Below are 27,908 nucleotides of genomic sequence, written 5' to 3'. Positions count from 1 at the left end.
TAATGATAACACAAGACACAAAACAAAATTACAAAAGGAAATTTATTTCAAAAGCATAGGGGAACATTTACATTTGAACAAAGTGATAAACAGGTGTCTTGCAAAAGAAAAAATCCATGGCATGAAATTTTTCGTTCAAATTTTTTAAGCAAAAATAATCTAAGTTGTGCACTATTGCTTTAGGAAAGGGAAGGGGAACAATGAGGCGGTAAGGGAAGGAACACAGTCAACTTAATATCAAACTTTAGAAAGTAAAGTCACTTTTTAGCTCTGAGTTTACAAATATTAAAAAGAAAAAGAGGAAAAATTATACTTAATGTTCAAATTTATATAAATGTAGTCCCAAAACAGCTTCTGTACTTGAAATGGCGTTAGGCCACTGGCTGATCTGACTCTAAGGTCCAGACTACCTGGTCACAGTTGTCAAATGGCAATTCCATGTTCCTGTATCTGTTCAGATACCAAGGGAGCTTAAGTTCAGCTCATAGTCTTTCGGAATGTTTAGAGATTATTGCCACCACTCCATAGTCAAGCTGACCAACTTCTTTTGCTCACTTGTATCATTCTAGTCTTCAAAAAACATTTTCTCCAGAAACATGTGCAGTAATTCTAACAAAGGTTTTGTTGTTTTTTTTTTTTTGTCTATTCCCCCAGTATAGAGGTAACACAATGAAGACACCTGCATTGGAATCACAAACTATTCCTCAAAAAATAGGTCAAACTACTAGAAAATGTCACTCAGGCATTAGATTTGAATAACAAACCTGGGGAGGGAAGATTAATTGTGGAACAAAAATATATGAAACATTCAAATGCAGAGCAAAGGGCCTATGCTACTAAAAATGCCCATGACAATTAAACACTCCACAAACCCCCCATCTGTTGTTTTAACCTAAAGATTCTATTGACTAACTTATACAATAATTTTGATTAATAACCTGAGAAGTTAAAATCTTGAAAGTGGCAAAAGCAAACTGAGAGAGCATCCCTTACTTATTGGTATATTACCAAGTCACTTTTCCTGGGCTGCCCTGGTTATCAAATCCCCAAATTCTAAATTACTCTATTTCATCCTGCAGAAACCTGTATGTACATCAGATTCAGTATTTTGGCTGTATTTCTCCAACAGGGATCTCAAATTTATCTTTGAAAATGCAGCCTTTGTTTTAGTTTTAAATAACAATAATCATGTAAGTGCAACTGACTCAAAAGCCCTCACTACTGGGAGGAAAACCTAAATAACAAGTGAATAATGAATTCAGCCTCAAGAGGATAATCACCGTGTCAAAGACTACCCGTTCCTGGAATTAAAAAAAAAAAAAAAAAGACTTATGTTGTATAGTCAAGTTTCACAGCATGCATATATATATATACACACACACACACAGATATATGCTCATGTATGTATGTATATTATACATACACATTTCTATGCAAATAGTAAGATCCCATATTCAAAAGTTTATATCACAACATATGGAGAAGAGTTAAGTAAGCAATGCAAAGCAACTTACTTCTTCCTAAAAATGTCATGTCATTTCTACATTTTAAGAAAGCTGATTATTTTTGTTTTTCTGACACGCAGGAATACTGTACCATTGCCTAGCAGCTTTATTAAATAACCATGAAAATAAATGTTAAGTCTGACCATTACTCTTCTCCATATGTTGGCATCGGGGAGACAGAGGGGACAGGAAAGTCAGGAACCTTTCAGCACTGATGATCTTTACCAGTTATCAGAAATGGACTGAATTTTATTACAGTTTAGATCTGAATAGCTCTCAATAACAAATTATCAAGATGTTTAAAAGATTCACAATGTGAAGTCTGAATAATGACGATATTGCAAAAACAAGTCAAGATTGCAGACAAAGCATCCAAAAATATCGCTGTGGTTTTTACCTTGGACACAACCATGGTTTGTTACAAAAGTAGATCATACATACAAAGGTATAAAGAACAGTAAGTTTTTAGCTGAAGGCAGCAGTCTTTTTAAAGGGACACCCCCGGCAATCCAATGAGTAGTAGAATTAAGTATATTAAGCTCATGACAATGCTGAAGAATGTGACTTCTCTTTCAGTAGAGTCTTCCCCGACTACGATTTCCTCGTGCGCCCCAACCTCGGCCACCTCTACTTCCCCTGAAGGCTCCTCTCTGCTCTACGAAAAAGCGAACAAGGGTTTAGGTCTTGTTCAGGACTTCATGGGACAGCACACACAGAAGAAATGTAGCTGGAAGCTCTGAATGCAGCAGGAGGCTCTATCAAAACAGCATGGTATTCTGCGAGCACATCTACAAGTTCAAATCTTTACATAAAACCAGGGCATCATATATGCCAAAGCGCATTACCTCAAGGTACCAAACATATTCATAGTATGTACTCAATTAAATGTATCCCATTAAAAATATTTCAAGGTGACAATGTTAACGATAACTACATTTAGTTCTTTATTTTGGTGCCTATCACAAAGATAACTAATGAAACTATAAACGTGTCTATATTTAATAGGGATTAAAGCTATAGGCCTTCAAAAGTTACTGTCATATATATAAAATATCTTAAACTACCAGTGATCAATTCTGAAAAGTTAGGCTAGAATGAAAAATGTACCTTTCAAATGCAATGAAAAGACAATCTGTTTGGGTCACCACACTGAAAAATAATGTTACAAATTCTGACAGCTTTTCTCACTGCTTTGTCAGCTATGTATGAGCTGCTCAGAGTGCTGCCAAAAAGGCTGTATGTATATATTACAGTGTTTGGGTTATTGATGTAAATTAAGCATATCTCTTGCTAAAAAATCAAGTCCCTTGGATCATATGATAGAATAAGTCCTTGGTTTACTTATCAGTCTGTTTCACTGGTCCAGAGAAATATTCCTCAAAGGAGTCTTTCCAGTGAAGAAAACTGATTGATGGTATCAGCAAGGCTGGACCTTTCATCATACACAAATGAGTAAGAGTCTCAAACTTCTAATTCCAGAGATCCAATCTCCTCATTGGAACCTTCAAACTTCCTCACTGCAGGAATCTTGTTAGGAGCAATAAGAAGAACCTGCTGTTGCCATTTCTGATCCATAATGTTGGAGGCTTGAAAATTCCTATCCAGTCAGTACTGCAATCCACTTTTTGCCATTATGGCTAGAATTATGTTACTGTTTTTGGGTGATGCTTTATTTTTTTCCCTCCAGAAACTGAGTTAGAAAACTAACTAGACCTTTCCCCAGCTTAACCAACATTTACCTGTCAACAGAATGGAATCTGATTCAAAGTCACCTCTCACGTCATGATAAATTTTTCTAAACTGACTGGTATGCCAACTATTTAAATGAAACCAGCATGAGCTATTACATTAAAAAAATCACTTTAATGATCTTTTTAATGGTTTCAAGCTTAAACTAATACTGCTACTAGCTAAAATTATACTTAAAAAATTACTTTAATATTCAAAAAAGGTAAAAGTTGAAGGACACAAGTCACAAAATATAGAATTAGTACTTGTGGGTTACCAGGGAACTCTTGTTCTACAGGAAGGAAAGCTAAACATGGGTATGTGCAAATACTTTGATTGAAAATGCACCAGGAAGCTGGACCAAGTTATGGGAACAAACACTTTTTGATAAAGCAAATAATAGAGATGATGGTTAGTAAAGTGAAAAACCTTGATAAGGAAAAAAGTCTAACTATGCCTACATGGACTCACAGACAAATTACAAATTCTGGCTCCCTCTGTGCATAAAACTAGTTTAGGCCCAAGTCACTGGCACAATCTATTTTCTTTGCAGCAGACTTGGTCACTGTAGTAAGACAGTGATATGATAAAATTGAGTTTGGCTGACATAGAAAGTAGAATTTCAATGATTAAATATGGGTAATAAAGTCTAAGTATTAAAGACTAAACACAAAACATTTTTCTCCCTCTGTCTTGAGGCAACACTGACACCCCAGGAAAAAAAATCCAACACTGTTTCTCTTTCCTCCTGACCCACTGTCAGTTCCCTAAGGAAAGGACATTAAAAGGTAGAAAAATTTGAGGTAGATAGGTCAACTAATTTTCATCTGTAATACTGAGAACTGTTTTCAGCTGAATGGGTGAAAGAAATCCAAGAAAACTCTTCAAATTGTTTCTATGAGAATACTTATAACCTGATACATCTCAACTCCCCCAAATAAAAATACTAGTAGAAATTTTGTTCCTACTTTCCAAAAAGAACAATCAGAGTCTAGTTTGCTTTGTAACTCAATTTATGACAAGCACTCCAATTACAAGGTTGCTCCTGTAGGACTACTGAAGTACAGGAACACCAGACACAAAAGGCAGTTATCAGGCGTGTTTGTCGTTCTGTTACTTTGCTGACTAAGGAACAACTGAAGCTGTAAGGGACTCCTGGATTTCTCCCTTAGCCTTGCCGTGTGGCTTATGGGATCTTAGTTCCCTGACCAGGGATTGAACCCCAGGCCCTCAGGGTGAGGTCGAAATTCTAACCACAGGATGGCCAGGAAATTCCCTGATTTTTGTCTTCGGTAAAACTGCTTCCCCCCTCTGTATTGATAATTTAAAAAATCACACACAACCTAAGGCTTTGCATTTTTCACATCTGTTTTCCACATGCATTACATCATCTGATTCTAAGGCAGGCAATGAATGTCACAGGGCAGAATACTCATGGAAATTCAGAGTAATTGACTTGCCTAAGTGAAAATAAATATAATTCTCTATGTATTTCCATAGTTGACTACATTCATCTAAATCAAATGAAGATGGTATCTGAGAGAACAGCTGATGTATGTTAAAGGTTTTGATAAGTACCACATTAGATCATACAAGTGACAGAGGACAGACAATATTTAGTGAATGGAGTAACAGAATCTTTTCCATTTACAAAATGCTATCATAAATATTTTTTGAAGTTTTTAAGTTCTCTGCTATCCCTATTTTTCAGATAAAACAAGAAGCCAAGAGAGGCATGTTTACCTATTATTATATAAGTAAAAGAGTTCAGTGATCTTTTCTACACTAAAGTTGCCTCAAGGAGTCTGACTGGAGTTTAAGGGTTCATTTCACAATCTGAAATTGCCTTTTCATAATCTTTTTGCTTGGATATTGGAGGAATTTTGCTATTATAGAAGGCATTTACTTAATGTCAAATCATCTCATCCTGGAAACAATTATAGGGAGTATATGCTTCAGAATGTACTTTTTTGGGGGAATAATTACTGTAGAATTAATTCTGATTGGTAATCAAGACCAATCACAAGTATGTTTGGTTCTAGATATTAAACTTTGTCTTCTTCAGCAAGATTAGGGATCTGAGTCAGTGATATTTATGTCCATTCTTCTTTATAAGCCAATGAGACAAACTTCACTTCTGATTCAACAGGCCTGAGCGAGACTGGACTAGTGGAAGTCGACAAGAGGACTGCACTGGGCATGGAGGAGAATGCAAGAGGACGCATCTTTGCCAGCCGGTGCTTTCCCGCCTGCCTCTGCCTTCCAGGCTTCTCCTCCTGAAGGAGCACAGACAACCGGAGGACAAGCAGGAGGCTGACGAGGCCCAAGAAGGATCGTTAATACCACATCTGCCAGAGGCTGTATCTGTTCCTGAGGGAGAATGGACAACCCTTCTTGCTTTGAAGCTAAAACAGGGACAATCAGGAATGGATGGTTCATGTCATCTTCCTTCCTTTTTTTTTTTCTGTTGGCATCTCTGAATACAACAGGCTTATTTTTCAGGTTCTTAGTGTTACATGCTCAGGTCAGTGAACCCACAAGGGTGACTTAGAAAGGAATAGGATAAGTTGTTTTCCCAGCAGTTCAAGTTCCCCACGCTAACGCAAAAAAAGTAACCTGAAAGAGCTATGATACTCTTCAATTATTATTTAAAATCAAGTATAACACAGTTTCTGCCTAATCTCTCATATTTCTTGTACCCAAACGGAAACGCTCACCATAATTAAAGTTGCTCAAATTGCTGCTATATTTCCCACTAGGAGGATTATAAATCTGCCTGGCATCCCTTTTTGGTCCTGCTGAAGATTTCTTGGGAGGTGAACCTGAAGTTGTATCTTCACTGGCTCTCTTTTGCCTATAACGGTAGGAAGAGCAGCAATGAAAAAAAATTCTTTTATATCAGAGGCTAGCAATAAATTTATCATATTAGTCACAAAAGACACCCTAAAGATGATAATCACATCAGAAAAAAGGAAATAACATCTGATGTCATCAAATTAACTCTGCTTCGGTTATGCAGACATTGTCACAAGGGCATTTACAAGGCTCTAAAACAATGTGAACTATGTAGCTTCATAGATTATACACAAGTGACTCATTTCATAGAACTTACCAAAAAAGTCTTATGCCACAGCAATACAAACAATGGTTTGAAAATTCCAGAGTTGTATTCCACCAGTTTATTTTATAAACACTAGATTAGATTTTCTATGTAAGTCATGCTTCTAATAGCTATATTTTAACATCTTATTAAGACTCATTTAATAATGTACCATTTTGTACAGGAAATGCAATAATCTGAATTCAGACTTTTCATATTTATAAATCAAATTAGAACACTTTAATCCCTTTTAAATATGTTTCTTACCCAAGTTCAACCTTCTGTACAGGCTTCCAGGATAATGTTACTGTGCTCTTATAAGAAGGAGGAATATGGAAGAGATCCTGAAGAAACAAAATGAAGAGATTTCTGAAGTATTTGGTGGTGTGGCAAGTGGCAGTAAAGATAGGAAATGGGAAGACACATCTTTAATCTTAGAAGGAGAGTAACTTATCCACTTGCTTTTGTGCTAGTGACTAAAACAAGAACCTAGGGAAAACTGCATGAGAAAGTAAACAAGGACAATTTGGTTTGCAAATGACATACATTACCTAATTAATGTTATTTTGTGCATATCACTTAAGAAAGTGCAGCTAACTTTTTTCAAATGTCGTTTCAGGTTACAGGACAAAATATCAATTTTTATCAACTTCAATAAAATCATCAAGTGGTTTCTTTTGCACAGATGCAGTCACTAAGGTGCTTTAAGGAAAATATAATGGTGCAATCTGCATTTGCTATTGCAGATTTTTAAGTGGTTCAATACTAGAACAAAACCAATGGTCTGGGTAATCATGTTTTTCTTCCCCTCAAATATCTATATATTACCAATAATGAAAAATTCCACATTATTTAAATACTAAATTATCAATATATGGCAATGCAAATATTTGCTAAATTTAAATACTGAAATAATTCAGAAGTGAAGTAATCTAGTCCTCATTATACCCTCAAAACTATGATGAATTTATATTTATCGTTTTACCCTAATTTTTATATATAGGTAAAATCTGATAAAAGTAAACTGAGTTTCTTTCACAGTATTTGCTTATTCTAAACATTATCTTCAACTTTGATTTATGGTATCAGTTCAAATAAAGTAAAATCTCACATTTTAATGTATTAATTCACCATTTCAAACTATGATTTATATTTAAGATTTGAAATAAATGGAGCCTATTATAAAAATTTTCTTTGAGGTGTGAGTCAGTTTTCTTCCCTCTTAATGCCCTTTCCCTTTTCCTCTTGGCACTGATAATTCATCCCTTAATGTCTCACTGCTTTCTCTGAAAAGTTCCCTTTCTCTTCTGATAAAAAGTAAGTATTCCATGGGATTTTTACCAGACTACTTTTAAGACATACCACTAGCCCTGATTTTGTTCCTGTCAGGCTTTGTGCTGTGTGACAAATATTTCTTTCTCCCACCTGGCTACAATACTGTTAACTGTGACAATACCGTTAACTTATGATATCAAATGATGGGCTCTTTGTTGTGATTGCTCTTTTGTTCTTTCAGGTTATTAGTTTTTGTTTAGGCTAACAGATACTTGAGGAGGATAAATGGAACTGAACCGTATTTATGGTTTAATGGTAAGGTACACCTTAGCCTACAGTATAGAACACTCTCAATTTATTACATAGAGAAATTAACAGAAAAGAGCATAGGACATGTCATGCACCACATAAGACTGTCCATTCTTAGTAAAAGTGAAGCAGGGTTTTATTGGTCATTCAAAAGGAACCAATAGCGTTAAAACTACAAGAGCTTAAGTCAGTGAAATTTCTGAGTCTAATGTATCTGCTCCAACGCTGTTTGTCAGAACTGTGCATGCCTCCCTTTGTTTACAGTATCTTCTGCAATAACATTTAAATAAATAAAACAATGAATTATAATAGCTACAAAAGTGTTACCTGGTATTATAAAAAGCATAAAGCTTTAAAAGGCCAAATGTATGCAATGTAATGGCATTTCTCCTTCACTAGACCATTACGGACATATCCCTTGCACTAACTTTCTAGCTAGTTGGGATGGCTGAGTAAGAAAGGAAGACTTACCTTGATTAAAACATTAATATTATTTGTTATTTTCAATGCAACGACTTTAATCTTGTTCTGTAAAAGGAAAACAACATTAAATTAAAATGCCAGTAACTTTTATGATATATTACTTTCCCATATAAAACTTGAACTCCACTTCTTTTTCAGAATCATTTCTACAGTTAGGAAATTAATTGGCTTATATCTACAGATAATGCTTATTCCTATTTCTCGACAATTAACAAATGTGGCGATGGCAAAGACAGCAAATAATCTTTTATCTTCCCTCAACAGGTTAGAACATTAAACTGTTAACAGTTTACCTGAAAACCAAGTAAGCGACAGGTCATTGGCATGTATCAGTTGTTCAAAAGAAACTAGAATACGTTACAGAAAGGCACAAGGAAACTTAAAATATTTCATTAGGACTAGGATGAAGTAGGATGAAGACTGATCAAAATAGATGCGATCAGGGAAAACCAAAGATCCCAACGTAAACACAAGATATAGTTTGGTACAGAATTAGTAGTTTAATACTTTTAATTTTAATGTAAACTAATGTTTGGGTTTCAAAAAGGTAAAATTTTAAAGTGTCACAATCACTAATCAAATATTTAAACAAAATGTGCTGCTAATGAGACCCCAGTGAAAGATCAGTATGTATCAAAGTGTGGTAACAAACACTGTTCACAAACGTTGGAAACATTCAAGACATTTCAACAATGGTAGAAGCTTCTTAGATAACTTAGCATATAGCTAAATATGCAGTCTTCTAACACTTTATCTTCAACTTTTAGACTTAAATCATCAGTTCAAATAAAGTTGAATGGTACACTTCAATATATGAGTTCAGTCTGAATTTGTAATGAATCGTGGCTATTATAAAAATTTCCTAATGAGATATAACCCAGTATTCTTACCTCATCTGTTTTTAAGGCCTCGCCTGTTTTACCTTGGAGAGCCAAGCGAAGTTGTCTGATATAAACCTGCAGGCCCCGTGCAAAGTACTGCAGCCTAAATGAAGAAGTATTTATTAATTAACAAATCATCACTTCAACTCTGTTTTTAAATTTGAAGAAAACTACAGCTTTTACCAATAAAGAGTAAATTTTGAGGGGGAATTTCTTTTAATTATCAATGTATGATCATAAGAGATACACAAATAAGTAAAATAAAAGTAGTTTTTCTTTGTCAAAAATTGCAAGAGATCCACACTCAACCTGGCAATGGAAACACTTCTAGAACTGGGTTAAGGAAGCTTGTTACATTAACCTGCAAGGTTAACCTAAGTTAGAAACAACACAGAACCATGGGTTAGAATCAGGTGGCCTGGATTCTTCTCTTCTACTAGTCAAATGAAGCTCAAGTGACAGACGCAAGTCACTTAATCTCTCTGTGTTTATCTGCTAACAAGGGATGGTGTCTGACCCATTTGCACCTTAGGGTCCAGTTTAAAAATAAAACAAAATTGTAAATTTTGCAAAGGATGTTGAGTAATCTTTTTTCCAAATTTGTTTCCAGGTAGTATGTGTGGAAAAGTGCTACGGTAACTCCAGCCTGCCGCCTTCTAGGAATTCTGCATGATAACAATGTGGCATCACTGTTTTTTTTTCACTTTCAGAGTAATTTCCTAAGACGTTTGCTTCTGGTCAAATGTTTCAGCAAGTAATAGACCTCTGCCTTACCAAAGCATAGAGGACAATAACAGGTGATACAGTAGCTCAAGAAGAGAATTTGTTAACAATGATTTAATACAAAGTATCTTCCTGAGAAACAACTTAAATTAACTTCTCCAGTGCTGCTCCTCCAGCCACACCATAGCATAATAAAAACCCTGTAAGATACTAAGAGCAGCTTCGGCTGCTGAGTTGCTTCAGTCGTGTCTGACTCTGTGCGACCCCACAGACGGCAGCCCACCAGGCTCCCCTGTCCCTGGGATTCTCCAGGCAAGCACACTGGAGTGCGTTGCCATTTCCTTCTCTAATGCATGAAAGTGAAAAGTGAAAGTGACGTTGCTCAGTCGTGTCCGACTCTTAGCAACCCCATGGACTGCAGCCTACCAGGCTCCTCCACCCATGGGATTTTCCAGGCAAGAGTACTGGAGCGGGCTGCCATTGCCTTCTCTGATTAAGAGCAGCTATAGTTTACCAAATACCCAGTATACGCCAGGCACTGTGCTTAAAGCTTTTCATTACTGTCATTTAATTCTCTATAAGGTAGATGCTAGTATCTATAAATTTAACAGTTGAGGATAATTTGATTCTCACAACTCTATAAGGCAGGTGCTGTTATCTATAAATTGAACAGCTGAGGACAATTTAAGGTGTTAGGTCAGAGAACCCGCCCAATATCCTAAAGCAAGTGAGGAGAGCCAGAGTCCATTTCTGTAAAAGGCCATCTTCTGCCAAGCATTCGTCATGCCACCACAGCTGTGTCTTTGTATACATTCCTGTTTTGTGGATCTTGCATTCTTTTGCATTGTAATAAGAAAGGGTGGGGAAAAAGCTCTTGCAAAATGAAAACAAAACCAAGGCAGCTTCAAGATAGCTTTCACCTTTAACAAGGACTGAGGCACTTCAATCATATATCACCTGATTTTGAAATCTTTGAGCTTTTCTGCATTCAGCTTAGCTGTTAAGAAATCTGGAAGTTTTCGGCCCAACTGGTGAAAGCTATACAACAAACATTCCACGTAACTGAACTGCAGCTTGGGTTCTTCATTACCGGCGTTCTCCCCATTTTCTGCTTCTTCTGGAGGGAGGGGCATGTACTCCTAAGAAATGAAAATGCAAGAGATATACGAGATCTGCTCTAGACACTCTAATTATAAAACATACTCAAGTAATTATAGGACACACTTTTAAGACATGAAACATTAAAAACTACCAAGATAAGAAATTTACATAAGATATCCCTTTTACATTTTGGATCAATGACCCAACCGGTCAACAATCCGTATTAACCAATAGTATAGCTGTTGCTGCTACTGACAACAAAAGTACCCAACCCAGCACTAGGCAGATGAAGGAACTGAAGTTCTGAGAATTTAGGTAAAAAACCAGCTAAAGAGTCAGGATTCAATCTAGGTTTGGCAACAAAAGCTGATGCTCCTTAAACAGTATTCTTAAAAACCTGAAAAGAGAGTTACAGTATGATCCAGCAATTCTACTCCTGGGGAAATATCCAGAGAAAACTAATTCAGAAAGATACATGCATCCCAATGTTCACAGCACTATTTACAATAGCCAAGATATGGAAGCGACCTAATGCCCATCAACAGGCAAGCAGACAGGATGTGGTGCGTCTCTGCACACACTGCAGTGCTCCCCAGCCACAAGAAGTGGGGAGACGGCGCCACCTGCAGCCACAGGGACAGACCTAGAGATCATTACTAAGCAAAGCATGCCAGAGGAAACCAGACTGTAAGATGTTTGTCTCTTACGAAATTCCTAGAGGAAAACATAGGAATAAAGCTCCTCGACGTGGGTCATGGCAATAATGATTTTTTGAATATGACATCTAAATTGTAAGCCACAAAATAAAAAACAATGATGACTTAATGACTTTACTTCTAGGCTGTTAAAGCTATTTGGCCCTGGGCAGTAACCGTGATTGTGCTCTGGAGCAAACATTTACAATATTTTGATGAAGAAATAGCAGAAAAACTTACTATATAAATCTCGTATTATATTTTGTCTACAGCATCAACAACAGAAGAAATGCAAAAGACTAAAACAGATTTTTTTTAAAAAAAAGTAGACAATTTTGTGGCCTGAGCAGCTAAGAACACTTATTAGGATTATTACCTAAGTCACTTCAAAATCTGGCTCTGCATAATCTGTGAACACTACACTACTAAGCTTTGGGACGCTATACTGACTAGGCCATAAGGAAAGAAAAACATTCTTACCAATAATTTATCAAATAGTTTCCTTAAATTTGTTTCTAGCTTTTCCATGTCACCACAAAATGAACTCATTTCGGCCAAGAGTTTTAATACCTAAAACACACAATTTACTGTTATTAGCATTCTTTGAATGAGCAAGGGTTGTAAGATAGTATTCTAGATAACTATTTAAGACTGCTTATTTTTCAAATAGGCTTTTACAGAAAATGTTTGAACTGGAAAAAAAAATTTAGAGATGCAGCTCTATTTTACTTTGAGGAAACTGAAGGTCGTAGAGAGAGTGTAACTTGGCGAAGTCACGAGATATGTGAGTGGCAGCGTAGACCCTGAAACCCTGACCTCATGGCTCTCAATATGCCTCTGGGGATCAGGAAGGAGAGGAACACACACGACGCTCTCCGCTAGAGGACAATGATGTACAAGGAAGAGATGACGAGCAAGGGCTCTTCACTGCTAATATGTAGGCTGGGCTTCCTCTGCTATCAAATGCAGTCTCTGGACACTATCAAAGCGTCAGTAACCGCCACTGTTCCTGAGGTTCATCTCTGCTTTACTCAGTCCCAGTATGGTAAGTCACACCCAGGACATGTGGAGCAACCACAGTTAAGTGCACTGTGAGCCTCCCCTCCCCTAAAGACCCATGAGGAAATGGTGTATTTCCATATTTCAGTTCAACTAAACAAACATCATCAGGTGCTTTTCAGAATCAGGCTCTACATTAGATTTTGGAGATTCCAAGCGGAATAAGGTTAAATTGGGGAGAAAGAAGTATTTTTATATGCTCTGAAAAAATGTGTATGTACATTACAGTCGATATAGAAGGGAGAGAGGGCAGTCAATTCTATTGGAGAAGGGATAAACGACATTTTGTGTTAATCTATTTAAACCTGGCTCTGTCAGTTATAGAGATAGGAACTGTCATGACTGAACAATGTATTTAAAAGCATTTAGGCTACAAAGGTACAGAATGACTATAATGAAAACTATAGGCATTGCTTTCCCACTACAGCAAACTCTCAATGAATCCATAAAGCATTCCCATGTAATTAATCCTGGGACAGGTTATTAGCTAGCCACCACCAAGCCTTAAATCTCTTAGCAATCAGATCAAGTTAGTGGTTTACATTCAGGTTGAAATATGGCAATGCCTTTTCAGTGCTAAAGCCAGAAATTTTCTCTTACCTCCAACTGTATATCAAGACCTTCCACTGGGGTAGTCAAGGAACTGAGGTTAGGGAGAACTTGCTCACAGAAATAAGTCACAAACCTTGTGGAATGAACATTTTTCTGTAAAAATCCAAAGAATACTGAATTGTCAAAAAAAATACATATTCTCTCAAATTTAATAGTCGAATGTCAATCAATAAATGCTCAGTATCAAAGCATCAAGTACTACAGCTAAAATACAATGGGGGAGCATATCCCAGAGCATCTCATCAGTAACCTCAACACACAGCATATACTTAGTTGCAAAGTAATCTGGAGCATGGGACTTTTATACATCTTCGAACTCTTTGATTCTAAGGTCAAACTGTGTGGAAGACTTCATTGTTGAATTTTAGAGTATACATTTCCCCAAAATGACAGCTCCTTTAAATTGTGTTTTTTAAACTTTGCTACATACATCTCAAAAGATTCAGTGCCTGAGGAGGCCCAAAGCCAGAGAGAAAACAGCAAACTTACCTATAACAACAATCTAGACAATTTAAGAAAAAGAAGTTAGGTTACTAAACTGTTTAAAAAACTCAGTGAACACTACAAAGTAGGACATAAAATTCTCAAGACTTTTCAGAAGTCTCCGGCAAGACTTTAAAGAAACTTCTTGCTGCTTTGGGCTCTTTGTCTAGGCCTGCATAAAACAAATGACTGCTCCACTGTGTTAATACTTTTATGCAGAGCTTTGAGGAGAATGGTCAAGTGTATATCTACACAATTACAAGCCAATAATCAAAATACTAGCTATATAGAACAAAGAGCTCACAGAGAAGAGGGGTACCGCCTGCCGAGTGCACTGCAAAAGCCTGTCCACACAGTCAGGGTCCGAGGGGTTGAAGGTTTGCTCCAGGTCAGCCTGCTCAGCCACCAGCTCTACCAGTTGCTGCCTTCCACTCACTGTCTGTAAGCTTTTTAACCCAGACAGTATCTTCATGAACAGGACAAATTCTTCACCAGTCACATCTTCTAGCACCTGGAGACCATTCAGAATAGTTATTAGTATCTTTATCACTTGAATGGAAAAGAAAGGGCAATATTGAAACTGCACAGCAAATCCGTTTTGCAGAAGCCAGTTTGCTGACTTCTGAAACACTGGAGAGAGAACTTCAAGCTTCAGTCGACTTAGCTTCAGAGCAAGCCACGCACTCTCAGTGGTGCACTGTATCGTTTCCAAGGGAACAACACTTAGTTCTCGGGAAATTTTACTCTTTTTTTACGTCTAAAGCACAGATGTACACACAGTACATAAACAGATATACAGTATATCTGCGGTGTTAAAAATTTCATGGGAGAGTGGCTAAGGATACTATTTAAATCTAAAATATCTAAAAAGGCTCTTCAGGGGCTGATAGCAAAAAAAAAAAAAAAATCATGAAAATCTGGCAATAAACTGTTAAATCAGATTCAGTTCCTTATATTTAAAAGCAGCCTCATTCACATAACATGGTAGTTACACACAAAACAGGAAAAGTGAGTCTCTCAGTCATGTCCGACTCTTTGCCACCCCATGGACTTTACAGTGTGGAATTCTCCAGGCCAAAATACTGGAGTGGGTAGCCTTTCCCTTCTCTGGATCTTCCCAACCCAGGGATCGAACCCGGGTCTCCCGCATTGCAGGTGGATTCTTTACCAGCTGAGCCACAAGGGAACACAAACAAAACAGGAGACCATGCAAATTTTCAGTCCTCTGTATTGGTGGGTCTAAACCTTTCTGTTCACTGACCAAAGGATCAAGCAATCAAGACATATCCCACCAGACACAGAAGTGAAATACACAGCTCCTTTCTCTCTCACTGAAGAAATCTTACCAATAAGCAAGTGAGTGGTGCCATTAGAGACAACGTTGAATTTTCCTGAACATGTGAAAATAAACTATTCCCAAACTTTGGTGCTGTTTGAATGAAAAGTTAATTGTGGCACACCTTTCAAATCTGAGCAACCGTAACTCTGCTAGTGCTGGGTGCACAGACAAATAAGCGTGGTCTCCTGAGCTTATAATGTCATGGAACAGTATAAAACCACAGGTCATTTCCATTTTGAAATGATTCAGAATCCTACGGCTGAATATCCTAAAATTAGGGAGGTAAGGTAAGGTAAGGTGAAGTCGCTCAGTCGTGTCCCACTCTTTGCGACCCCGTGGACTGTAACCTACTAGGCTTCTCCATCCATGGGATTCTCCAAGCAAGAATACTGGAGTGGATTGCCATTTTCTTCTCCAGGGGATCTCCTCGACCCAGGGATTGAACCCGGGTCTCCCGCATTGGAGGCAGACGCTTTAACCTCTGAGCCACCAGGGAAGTTAAAATTAGGGAGACAGGTGGGAAATAAGTAAAATTTCCTGAAGGAAATGATTCATTCAGAGACCTGACGAATGCATAGATTTTGAGGATAATACCACAAAGGATTTATATGTGATCGAACCCTTTAAAGTAACACAATAATTCATCATTACAAGTGCTGCTGCTGTTGTTCCATCACTAAGTCGTGTCTGACTCTGTGCAACCTCACGGACTGCAGCACGCCAGGCCTCTGTGTCCCTCACCATCTCCCGGAGTTCGCCCAAGTTCATGTCCGTTGATCGGTGATGCCATCCAACCATCTCATCCTCCACCGCCCCCTTCTCCTTTTGTCTTTTCCACTTGCCATTAAAATGACCAAAGTGCAAAATACAACAGAAGAAAACCCTGAAGTTCTACAGTGGTTCTTACGGGATATGTGATCTTATAAACAAGCTACGTGGAGCACTGATGAACAGTGCTAAAATCAACTACACTCCTGGGCATTAGGGAAGTTCACTAAAAGACAACAGAAGCTTACCTTTTTGGATTCAGTTAGAATAAGTTCCTCTACCTCCTTTGTTAAGACTTCATCTGGTAAAGTTTTAAGTTTTGTAGAAAGGAATTTAATTGCTCGCTCTCTAACAATGTCCTCTCCTTGAAGTATTTGGCTGAACAAGCCACCTAAAGTCCCTGCAAAACAAAACAGTTGATCCGGGAAGTCAAATCTATACAGGAATGACATCCTTCAGGTTAACTGGAATTACAGCATTTCTTTTCAAGTGAATTACTATACATCATGAATATCACTGATACTGGTTAAACCAGTCTAAACTTTCTACAGTCTCAACCATAAGAGTGATCGTACACTTTGTTCATGGATTCAGAATCAGCTTGAGCATGACATTCCTTTTCTATGATTATTAATAGTAAATAAGCCCAAGTATTTTTGGATGAATTCTTTCAAGTGGGAAACAGAGTTTTTCCAACATATTTCTAAGGGAAAAGTTTGGTTTGTTTTAAAAACTATTTCTGCTGGTTTTTTGAGTCATCTTCACTCAACATCTTGAGTTAAGCTGCTTTTTTTTCCCCTGAGAACACTTAGAATTTTTATGAAACAGATGTCTGGGTAAATCCCAGACTTCACCCTTAATAAGAAATGCCAAACTCCCCAATTTTTTAGGACATCAAACACAATTCAGAACAAGAAGTGGCCTTACCTTTTGCATCCATCTTAAATATACTTAAGAGGGCATTGTTCACTAAGTTAAACTCTGCAGAGTCATCTGGATAGAGAGAAAGAGGTACAGTGTATAATCTGTTTCATTTTCAAACTTAAGCCTCAACACAGTTTGTCACAGATTACACTAAGAGGAGACATAAACTAAGCGTTTATCTCAGGTACCAAGAAAATACATCTTTCCTGTAAGGGTAGAGACCCTGATCTAGTGATCTCTCCTCTAAGGGTACAGACCCTGATCTCGTGCACCTGGCCAGCGCTTATGCTAAGATGGTAAGAGGGCACAGTTAAGAAACTACAGGGAACTGGGGGTGAAACCGCGACGCATCACAATGCCCCGGAGAGTCCAGTCATTATACCTTCACAAACAAAATCACAACAAAACTAGAAACCAGACAGCCAGAAGTCATTAAGCTGCAAACTAACTGAATGAAAAAAGAATTTAAATTTCTATCAGAGGCAAAATCTTCAGGGGGAAAAAAAAAGAATCATTACTTCAGAGAAGTTACGTTTAGCTAAAAGGGTAATAATAAAATTCCTTACCTGTTTGCAAAAGTTGGGTTAGTATATCTGCCACTCGGGGGAGATTTTCTCCAGTGGCAAACTGAGGCAGCTCTTTAATTGCTTGCCGTCGAATCTGAACATAATTTCAAATAAAAAATTAACCAAATACTATCATGAATAAAAACAACCACCTCGATCTTTAAAGAGGACAAAATCACAAGAGAAACCATAATTACCGGCATATGAGCCACAAAAATATAAAACATGAGATTTTCAGTTTTAGAGATAATTTGCTCCACTTTAATATTCAAACTTCACAGAATACTAAAACAAAATGTGGTGGAAAGGGACATTAAATACAATTCTCTGACTCGAGTAGACAGACTGGAGATCATAAACAGTCTGTATGTTGACTACATACAATTGTTGGGTTTTTACTATGTGGGCACACCATACAGGATCCCTCAAGAATGGCTGCAGAGGCCAAGGTCATGGCTGGTAACAACTTACTTTAGGATTTTCAGTATGCAAATTTGTGGATATATTCTGTGTACTTAATTCCAAATACAGGATCTTGGCTTATCTAGTTTAATATAAAAATTCAAATTATGCATGAAATGTTGATGATTCACTAATTTCATTTGAAAAGCCAGGGGCTAATAGTTGAAAATTCTTAGGAACTTGTATCAGCAGCCAGAAATGCTAATGGTTAATTCTGTTCCAAGAAAAAACTACTCCTTTTTATTCCAGTAATGACATATAATTATTTCACAGTTCAATTATTTTTCTGATATGAAAAATATTTAGGGGTGTTGAAACTATATATTATGCTGCAATGCTATTATTTTAAATATCCAAGAAAGCATAAATTGACTACAAGCTAAAGCCAGTCTGATTTCATATGCACTTTGCCTAACAATCTACGAGAACGATGTGAGCCACAACTGTTTTCAACAGTAGAAAATAAATAAGCAAAATGAAGTATATTGTATGCATTTTTCACAACTGAAAGGTGGTGAAAGAGCTGATACATTTTCTCACGTGTAGACTGAGGCCTTGGGATGCTGTCCCACCAGCCCAGACCCGACGGCAGTATTTTATCGTGCACTAATATGACTGCTACTTCAGTTCCATCAGCTACACACAGAAAATGTCTGAAAGTGGCAAAAGCAACATCTGAAAACTTGTTGAAACTATCAACCATAAACGTACCGATACGTCTTCATCTTCACAGAGGTCTAACTGTGCATTGATAGCAGAATCAGCCAATTCTGGAAAATGCTTAAAGAATTTTGGAATAAACTGAGCTGCTAATCTTTTTTCCTTGGTACCACCTTTGACACCATCCAGTATCACTTGATAAGCATCTTTATGCTGAAATAAAAGAATAAAGCAGAAAAGAAATACAATTTTGAAGAATGGGAAGCTAAACAAACTTTTTAAAGTTTGCTTTAAATTAGTAAAATTTCAAACAGGCTAAGAAATAGGGCTTATTTTGGGAGTTTTACTGCTTAAATTTAACACCTACCTTCCTACTATCCGCTCCCTGCCCTTCACATTATCTTTGTGATTTGGGAAAGAGAGAAGAATGATTCTAATTTTACGTGGAAAAAACAGGTTTGTTATGTACTAACACTTCTTCATTTAGTGATTAACTGTTCTTAGTCTTGTGACTGTATCATGCTTTAAAATTTTGTAATAAACAGAATAAACACAACTGTACTCATCTCACATACTAGCAAAGTAATGCTCAAAATTCTCCAAGCCAGGCTTCAACAGTATGTGAACCGAGAAAATTCCAGATGTTCAAGCTGGATTTAGAAAAGGCAGAAGAACCAGAGATCAAATTGCCAACATCTGTTGGATCACAGAAAATGCAAGAGAATTCCAGAAAAACATCTACCTCTGCTTCACTGACTACATTAAAGCCTTTGACTGTGTGCACTGTAACAAACTGTGGAAAATTCTTTAAGAGATGGGAATACCAGACCACCTGACCTGTCTCCTGAGAAACCTGGATGCAGGTCAGGAAGCAACAGTTAGAACTGGACATGGAACAACAGACTGGCTCCAAACTGGGAAAGGAGTACGTTAATGCTGTATACTGTAACCCTGTTTATTTAACTTATATGCAGAGTACATTATGCGAAATGCTGGGCTGGATGAAGCACAAGCTGGAATAAAGATTGCCAGGAGAAATATTAATAACCTCAGATAGGCAGATGACACCACCCTTATGGCAGAAAGTAAAGAGGAACTAAAGAGCCTCTTGATGAAAGTGAGAGGAGAGTAAAAAGGCTGGCTTAGCACTCAACATTCAAAAAACTAAGATCATGGCATTTGGTCCCATCACTTCATGGCAAACAGATGGGGCAACAATGAAAACAGTGATAGACTTTATATTTTTTTGGGCTCCCAAATCACTGCAGATGGTGACTGCAGCCATGAAATTAAAAGACACTTGCTCCTTGGAAGAAAAGCTATGACCAACCTAGATGGCATATTTAAAAAAGAGAGACGTTTACTTTGCCAACAAAGGTCTGCCTAGTCAAAGCTATGGTTTTCCTAGTAGTCACGTATGGATGTGAGAGTTGGACCATAAAGAAAGCTAAGCGCAGAAGAACTGATGCTTTTGAACTGCGGTGTTGGAGAAGACCCTTGAGAGTCTCTTGGATGCAAGGCGATGCAACCAGTCCAGCCTAAGGGAAATCAGTCCTGAATATTCACTGGAAGGACCGATGCTGAAGCTGAAGCTCCAATACTTTGGCCGCCTGATGTGAAGAACTGACTCACCGGAAAAGACCCTGATGCTGGGAAAGACTGAAGGCAGGAAGAGAAGGGGATGACAGAGGATGAGACAGTTGCATGGCATCACCAACTGGATGGACATGAGTTTGAGTAATCTCTGGGAGTTCATGATGGACAGGGAAGCATGGCGTGCTGCAGTGCATGGGTTGCAAAGAGTCTGACATGACTGAGCAAGTGAACAGACTGAAGAAACACAGTTCTCAAATAACTGTGTTACATTTAGATATACCGATCTATTTTCAATGGGCACACTGCACAAGGCAGAATATATTCCTGAAATTAAGCAATAAGAGGAAAGTTAGGAAGCTTTATTTTGTCTGTTTTAGAATATAAAAGTGGTATTTTTTTCTGCATGCCCAATGTCACAGACTTTTCATTAAAATAATATTCAAAGTTCGTTTGTTTCCTTTAAAAAAAAATTTCAGAAGTGCTTGCCCTCAGATACTCATAATATGAAGAGTCGACCAATTCCCAGTCCCCACTTCACACCTGCCTCCAAACTAGCCCTTTTATTAATGGATCAAGTTGGGAAACAAAGCAATACATATCGTGACTACAGAAAACTCTTAATTACTGGAAAACCTTAAACATACCACTAAACCAAATTTGTACACAGCATCGTATTTACTCTGTAAAAGGCAATCCTCTAAATGCTTTAGGTAAGTAAGTGGATGACTAAAGAACATCCAGTAGATTACAGACTCAAGGAAAAAAAAAAGGCAGGGTGCAAAGTGATTTAGGTTCATTGGAATCTCAATTAAGGACACTATTTTTTTAAAAAAATAATCAAAAATAAAGTGTTTTATGTATCAAAAGGCTATGGTCACAATTAGATCTTTGAACGATACAGATTTTAATACATACGTATTTACTAAATTAATGACAACTCCTCCTATCTTAAACATTAATACCAACCCCTAAATAACAGAAATTTCTGTGAATAAGGATAGCTTCCTCATGAAATGCAGACACAAACTCAGTCTTCAGGAATTACTACTTCAAAAGTATATTACCCACTTTTTTGTGCAAAGGTTCAAAAAAAATCATGGCTGACTTCTCTGCCACATTACACTCCTGTAGCTTGCTCCACAGCTTCTGAAGAGTGAAAATGTTAGTCGCTCAGTGTTACAGTGAAAGTGTCAGGTGCTCAGTCATGTCCGACTCTTTGACACTGCAGGGACTGGCAGGCTCCTCTGTTTACGGGGTTTCCCAGGCAAGAGTACTGGAGTGGGTTGCTATTCCCTTCTCCAGGGGATCTTCCTGACCCAGGGATCTAACCCAGGTCTCCTGCATTGCAGGCGGATTCTTTACTGTTTGAAAGTAAAGGCTTCCCACTAGGGAAGCCCTCAGTAGATGTCATAATATCAAAGTCTGGAGCCATCTGACATCCTTATTTTTTGCAGAGTTATCAGTCCAATTTCCTTTAACCGAATTTCAAGCTTAGAAAGACCTTTGAATTGTCTAAAATTCACTGTCTAAAAGTAAATGAAGAATTCCTGCTTGAAACAACCCATCCCTCTATGAAGGAAAAAAAATCTGGAATAGAACAAAAAGGGATCACCAGCAACATTTGCTGAAAGCCTACAAGGGGCTGTGGAATGCCTCACAGTAATCCTGTGCCTTAGGTGTTACTACTATCCCTATTTTTCAGATGAGAAAACCACCAAGGCTCAGAAAAGTGAAATAATTTGTCCAGAACCACACAGTTAGTTAAGTAGCAGATCCAGGACCCAAACATAGTTCTGATGGGTTTTTAAGTCACGACCTGTGTCTAATACCAAGCTTCTTTAATTGGAATCTTTCAAATTTGTATCCTGAGATCTTAATTAACAAAAGAGGAAAGAAAAGCTTGCCAGATCCAGGGTTGTCAAAGGTAATTTGAGTCCTAAATACAGGCTTCACACAAGCATGTAAATTGAAATGTATTATCCTAAACAGCAAGACCTTTGCAAAGTTAAGACATTTTAACATCGCTAAACTACCATTAATAGTCATCAGTTTTATCAAATAATTTCACAGACATTATTAAGAGACTTTAATTATCCTTTATGAAATGCAAAATAAAATTATATTCTTCTTTGCCAGCTTTTTAAATTACCTGTTTTTCAACTGAAGTATACGGACAAGACTTGAACAGAAATCTCCCTCAAGTAGTTACTACTTCTGGTTTTCAAAGAAACAAGATATAAGTGATATTTTCAGTGATCACAGTGATTCAGTAACAGGTAGGTGTGTAAACACAATAAAATGTTTCACATCCTACACAGCACTGTGCATTTTCCTTTTCCAACAGTTGCATATTTTAGCTAGATAAATGATTTATGATCCTAATAAGAGGCTTTAATTGTAAACATTTTTAATACATTTCTAAAACTATATTTATCTGTGATTTTAGTATCTAATAAAAAGAGCAAACGCAAAAGAAATCACTAAGATATTTTCAAGTAAAAAAGTTACAATTTGACTCACATTCCGTAGACACATTCTAAAAGAAAAACCTTCTACCTACAACTGTGAAATCACAACTAGTAAGTAGCAGTGACGTGCAAAGTAAAGCCATTACTTTAGAGAAAAAAGGATGCAGTTTCAACAAATTTCTCAAGTATGACATGTAAAGAAGACGGATAAACTAAGCTACATTACTTCCTTCCTTAGACTCAATTAAACTTAGTTTGTGTGTTAAACTGTTAACACTTCTACATATTTTTGAGGGATTATGAACTTGGTTGGTCTTTGATTTTAGCTTAAGCATGCCAGAAAAAAGTACCGAAAGAATGCTATTTCATGAAACGTAAGTCAGTAGTTTATACTCGTCCACCTTTAAAGCCAATACACCCCTGTGTAAGAGAACACAAGAGAAATCAGAGTTTAGGTATTATATCGGTCAGATCTTACCTCAGTCTAACTGACAAAATCCCTTAATAGTTGTTTGGTTTTTCTTTAAGTTTTTCTCAACTACATAACATAAAATTAAATATTTACATCTTAAAATTAAGTACATTCATAAAAAGTTGAGACAAAATTTAACGATGGGCCACAGCATGTTCTTTTATGGCCTGTCGGGGACCAGGAAAAGGCTTAGAGAGGGATAAGAAACACAGCAGAGGAAGGAGACCTGCCTAAGGAGTGGCAGCGGCAGAGCGGGAGAAAGGGGGCCGGATAAGGAGGTGGACAACACGAGTTACGAGAGGAGAGACGACAGAAGGACTGGAGTTCTGAGGTATTAAATAATGCTTCACTTAGAATTTATGACCTGCAGTTTGCTCCTTAGAACATACATGATCATGGTTTAAATATGTCTGAGTATGTGTGTTTAAAGTTCCCTTCTGCATTAAGACAGACTCCTTGAAAACAAGGGTTATGTGGTAAATATGCACCTGTTCCTTCCTTGACTGTATTTCTTCAAATGTTCTACTGAAGGGCATGGGACAAGGCAAGGAGAGAAACAAAAAAATAAAAGAATTTAACCCTGGGCAGCTCCCTGAGCAACTGTGGAACTCACCTCTTTAAAAAAGGGTGAAAATCAAAATAAAGTTAGAAGGACGTTTTAGACTAAGAAACTCAAACATGGTTTCAAAAGTGTCCAGAGAAGTGTGTGTTAGTTGCTCAGTCGTATCAGACTTTTTGCGACCACATACTCTATCCATGGAATTTTCCAGGCAGGAACACTGGAGTGGGTTGCCATTCCCTCCTCCAGAGAATCTTCCAGACCCAAGGACTGAATCCAGGTCTCCTGCATTGCAGACAGATTCTCTACCATCTGAGCCACCAGGAAGTCCAGAGAGGTGCCTGCCAGGAAATTCAAAATCTCTACTGTAAATCTTCTAAGGTAACATGAAAATCTGGCTTAGGTACATTAAGAATGTAAACTTTTTTTTCCTCTTCTTAAAAAAACATGAATGGTGTCCCTTCTGGTAAGTTGGCTGTTGCTTTCAATTAAAATTTATAAGCAGTATCTTGAAGCCCAATACACTTTTCTTTAGTGAGCAGTTTTAGGAATTTTCTCTAAAAGGGAAGGATTATTACACAATAGAGCAGAATTAGTTGGCATTACAGTTTAGGCCAGCTTCAGTTCTACCAGAATTTACTGTCTGAGGCTCAGCAAATCATGACACTTTATTACACAGAGATCTTTTTATCTTATTTAGTTGTTTGACACTTGACATTACAGTGTCATGAAGGTACTGATGTGCCATCACTTAAAAGAACTATGCTAAAATTTTACTGTCCAGCCGAGTGTCTGGTGGGCTCCCCAGGTGGCTCAGCAGTAAAGAATCACCTGCCAAACAGGAGACGTGGGTTCCATTCATGGGTCAGGAAGCTCCTCTGGAGAAGGAAATAGCAACTGACTCCAGTATTCTTCCCTGAGAAATCCTTCGGACAGAGGAGCCTGGTGGGCTACAGTCCACAGGGGCACAAAGAGCTGGAGGTGACTTAGCGACTAAATCAACAATGGTGTCTGCTACATGACAGGCACTCAAAAAAGACGCTGAATAAATGAAATTGCGGGTCCTCATTCAGATCTGCGTGAAAGGTGGCCCTCCTGTTTCTCACAAACTTCTGTCTCCTAAGCACTCTTCCTAAATTAAAAGCAGATTTCTTCTGAGAAACATTACTGACCTCTTGAGGAAGAACTCTCAACCTAAGCTGGTAGATTTATAACTAAAGATGACATAAGAGGAAAATTTGAACAACTCTCAAATTCATAGCATAGGAAAACTCCAGTTTGGCTTCTGTTTTCTCTAACATACTCTAAGTAGGTGACTGTCCAGCAAAAAATGAGGGTTACGGGACAGCACTGGGTTCTTGGGAAGAGTCCTGAATCACCTCTTTGGGAGAGCAATGTATACAACTGACTTGAGAATCACTGTTCTATCTTTTGTCCCCCATCCTCTCTGCAATGAAGTCAATTTTAGGCAGAACAATTGGCTACACTCTTCCCCAACTCAGTCATAATGAACAAGAACATCTTCACTTACTGGTTCTCTTAAGGAACAAGGGCAACAGAAGCTAAACTGAGAGACCATGTAAAGCTCTCCCCACCCTGACTCGATGGGCAGAAAACGTTTCCTTCACAGCTGACTTACACACACCCCCTATAAACATCCACAACAGACTATCAGTAAATATTTACCATCGATGACATCAAAATTCTCTACTGAAGTGGAAATGTGCAGGAAAGAAAAATCATGTGATACTTGAAACCGCTGCATTCACAATTCTACATTAAGCTAAATATGGCCCCAAGATAAGTTTTTTGTTCAGCTCATAAGATTCAACCTGAATTATACATCTCTTTACTCTTTCTCTTAGAGATGGGAATACCAGACCACCTTACCTGCCTTCTGAGAGACAGGTCAGGAAGCAACAGTCAGAACCACACATGGAACAATGGACTGATTACCTATATGCAGAGTGTATCATGTGAAATGCTGGGCTGGATGAAGCACAAGCTGAAATCAAAATTGCCAGGAGAAGTATCAGAAACCTCAGATATGCAGAGGACATTGCCCTTATGGCGGAAAGTGAAGAGGAACTAAAGAGCTCCTTGATGAAAGTGAAAGAGGAGAGTGAAAAAGCTGGCTTAATACTCAACATTCAAAAAACTAAGATAATGGCATCTGTTCCCATCACTTCACGGCAAATAGATGGGGAAACAGTGACAGACTATTTTTTGGGGCTCCAAAATCACTGCAGATGGTGACTGCAGCCATGAAATTAAAAGACACTTGCTCCTTGGAAGAAAAGCTATGACCAACCAACACAGCATATTAAAAAGCAGACACATTACTTAGTCAACAAAGGTCCATCTAGTCAAAGTTATGGATTTTCCAGTAGTCATGTATGGGTGTGAGAGTTGGACCATAAAGAAAGCTAAGCGCAGAAGAACTGATGCTTTTGAACTGTGGTGTTGTAGAGGACCCTTGAGAGTCTCTTGGACTGCAAGGCGATCTAACCAGTCCAGCCTAAAGGAAATCAGTCTTGAATATTCATTGGAAGGACTGATGCTGAAGTTGAAGCTCCAATACTTTGGCCACCTGATGTGAAGAACTGACTCACTGGGAAAGCCCCTGATGCTGGGAAAGATTGAAGGCGGGAGGAGAGAGGGATGACAGGATGAGATGGCATCACCAACTGGATGGACATGAGTCTGAGTAAGCTCTGAGAGTTGGTGATGGACAGGGAAGCACGGCGTGCTTCAGTCCACGGGTTGCAAAGAGTCAGACACGACTGAGCATCTGAACTAAACTGAATTACACATGTTCGGAAGAAAAGGATGGGAGATGCACAGCCATAGCTTTGCTACTGTTATCAGTCTCTAGGATTTCCCACTTCCTACTCCTTTGGTATGGGTAAGCAGGAGAATCAAATGACGTTTTAAGCACTGAAAAGATACAGCATGGGATTTCTAACAATGATGGAGATTATGTCGGGGAGAGACTGGTTGTTTTACCAAGAAAACACACCACCACTTTACCAACTCCTCAAGTTCAATGGACTCTGCACTTGAAGGCTCACAAAGCAGCAGCGGCTCGGAGGGCCGATTCAGCACTGCTGAAGTTGTGTCTGGGCAAACACTTTAGGGAACTCTTGCCAGACAACTCTATTTAAAGCTGCACCCCCCCCCCCCTTTCCCCCCGTGCATGGCCCTGTTATATTTTCTTCACACTTTCCACAGGGTGTGTGAGTGTGTGTGTGTGTGTGTGTGTGTGTGTGTGTGTGTGTGTGTGGTGGGTGGGGCGGGAGGGAAGCATCTAACTTTCTTATTTATCACTGCTCTTCCTCACTAAAGATGCGTCCTGGGAGAGCACGGGTCTGTCTTTCTCGTACTTCCAGGGCCCGGCGGCAGAACCTGGTTCCTGGCAGGCGCTCATCTAATGGGCTAAATAACGAAATCATAAGCCCTCATTAAAGTCTAGACGTAACGGCCCCTTCGGTATTTCACAAACTTCTGTCTCCCAAGCGCTCTTCCTAAATTAACTGCAGATTTTTGCCTCGAGAAAGGCGTTTCTGAACTCTCAATTTAATCTTCCAAGGGATTGAGAGCCACCGAAAAGGAGAAGGACTTCAAAGGAACCCTGGAGGACAAGGATCAGGGAAGAGACCGAACTGGGGGTGGGGGTTGGTGCTGAAAAAGCTGAATTAGGAAACGGTGAGAAAAGGCTGACCACGGGAGGCAGAGGAGCCTGGGACGCGGGCACCGCACTCTGGCTGGTGAAGCCCGGATCTGCACTCCCGGGAGGGGCCCACCCCGACGAAAAGAGCCCGGGCGGCCAGGAGCTCGCGGGCGGGCGAAGCGGCAGCCCCCGCCGGGCCCGGGGAGCGCTTTCGAGGCCGCGGAAAGCCGGGCCCGCAGGCCGCTGGGTTACTCACTTGGCCCACTTGCTCCGTGGCATCGGCTAAGATGCCGTAGTTGCGGTAAAGCTCCTCCACGGTCGGCATGGTGAACGACAAGCCCGGGGCCCGCTCCCGCTGTCCTCGTCGTCGTCGTCAACGGCGCCCCCGCCGCCGCCGAAGTTCTCCAAGCCTGCGACCCGCACTACTCCGCCTCCAGCTGCCGCCAGTGCCGCCGCCAGTCACCGCGCAC

At 38.8% G+C, this 27,908-nt stretch overlaps 1 protein-coding gene and 1 long non-coding RNA gene across 3 annotated transcripts; one reads left to right on the top strand and one right to left on the bottom strand.

The window, feature by feature from the left end:
• Positions 1 to 24: 24 nt before the first annotated feature.
• On the bottom strand, positions 25 to 27,908 carry API5 (apoptosis inhibitor 5). 2 transcript variants are annotated; one of them, XM_004016416.5, is made up of 14 exons: positions 27,695 to 27,908; positions 18,725 to 18,886; positions 17,552 to 17,645; positions 16,989 to 17,054; positions 16,310 to 16,461; positions 14,259 to 14,465; positions 13,460 to 13,564; positions 12,281 to 12,370; positions 10,962 to 11,143; positions 9,291 to 9,384; positions 8,389 to 8,445; positions 6,601 to 6,677; positions 5,951 to 6,087; positions 25 to 2,160 (listed from the first exon to the last, which is right to left on the bottom strand). In XM_004016416.5, exons 1-14 carry the CDS (start codon positions 27,761 to 27,763, stop codon positions 2,078 to 2,080), a joined length of 1,575 nt encoding a protein of 524 aa, XP_004016465.1. In that variant the 5' UTR covers positions 27,764 to 27,908; the 3' UTR covers positions 25 to 2,077. The 2 variants fall into 2 exon arrangements, with proteins under 2 accessions (XP_004016465.1, XP_011951655.1); XM_012096265.4 differs by having other exon boundaries at positions 25 to 2,155.
• LOC132657887 (uncharacterized) lies at positions 2,082 to 7,521 on the top strand. The gene is made up of 2 exons (XR_009596671.1): positions 2,082 to 2,356; positions 5,383 to 7,521. It is a non-coding gene; the product is annotated as an uncharacterized LOC132657887 (long non-coding RNA).

Source organism: Ovis aries, chromosome 15, assembly GCF_016772045.2.
Source record: "Ovis aries strain OAR_USU_Benz2616 breed Rambouillet chromosome 15, ARS-UI_Ramb_v3.0, whole genome shotgun sequence".
NCBI classification, from domain to species: Eukaryota; Metazoa; Chordata; class Mammalia; order Artiodactyla; family Bovidae; genus Ovis; species Ovis aries.
The sequence above is the reverse complement of the archived record's forward strand: the minus strand, read 5'-3'. Positions and strand labels throughout refer to the sequence as shown.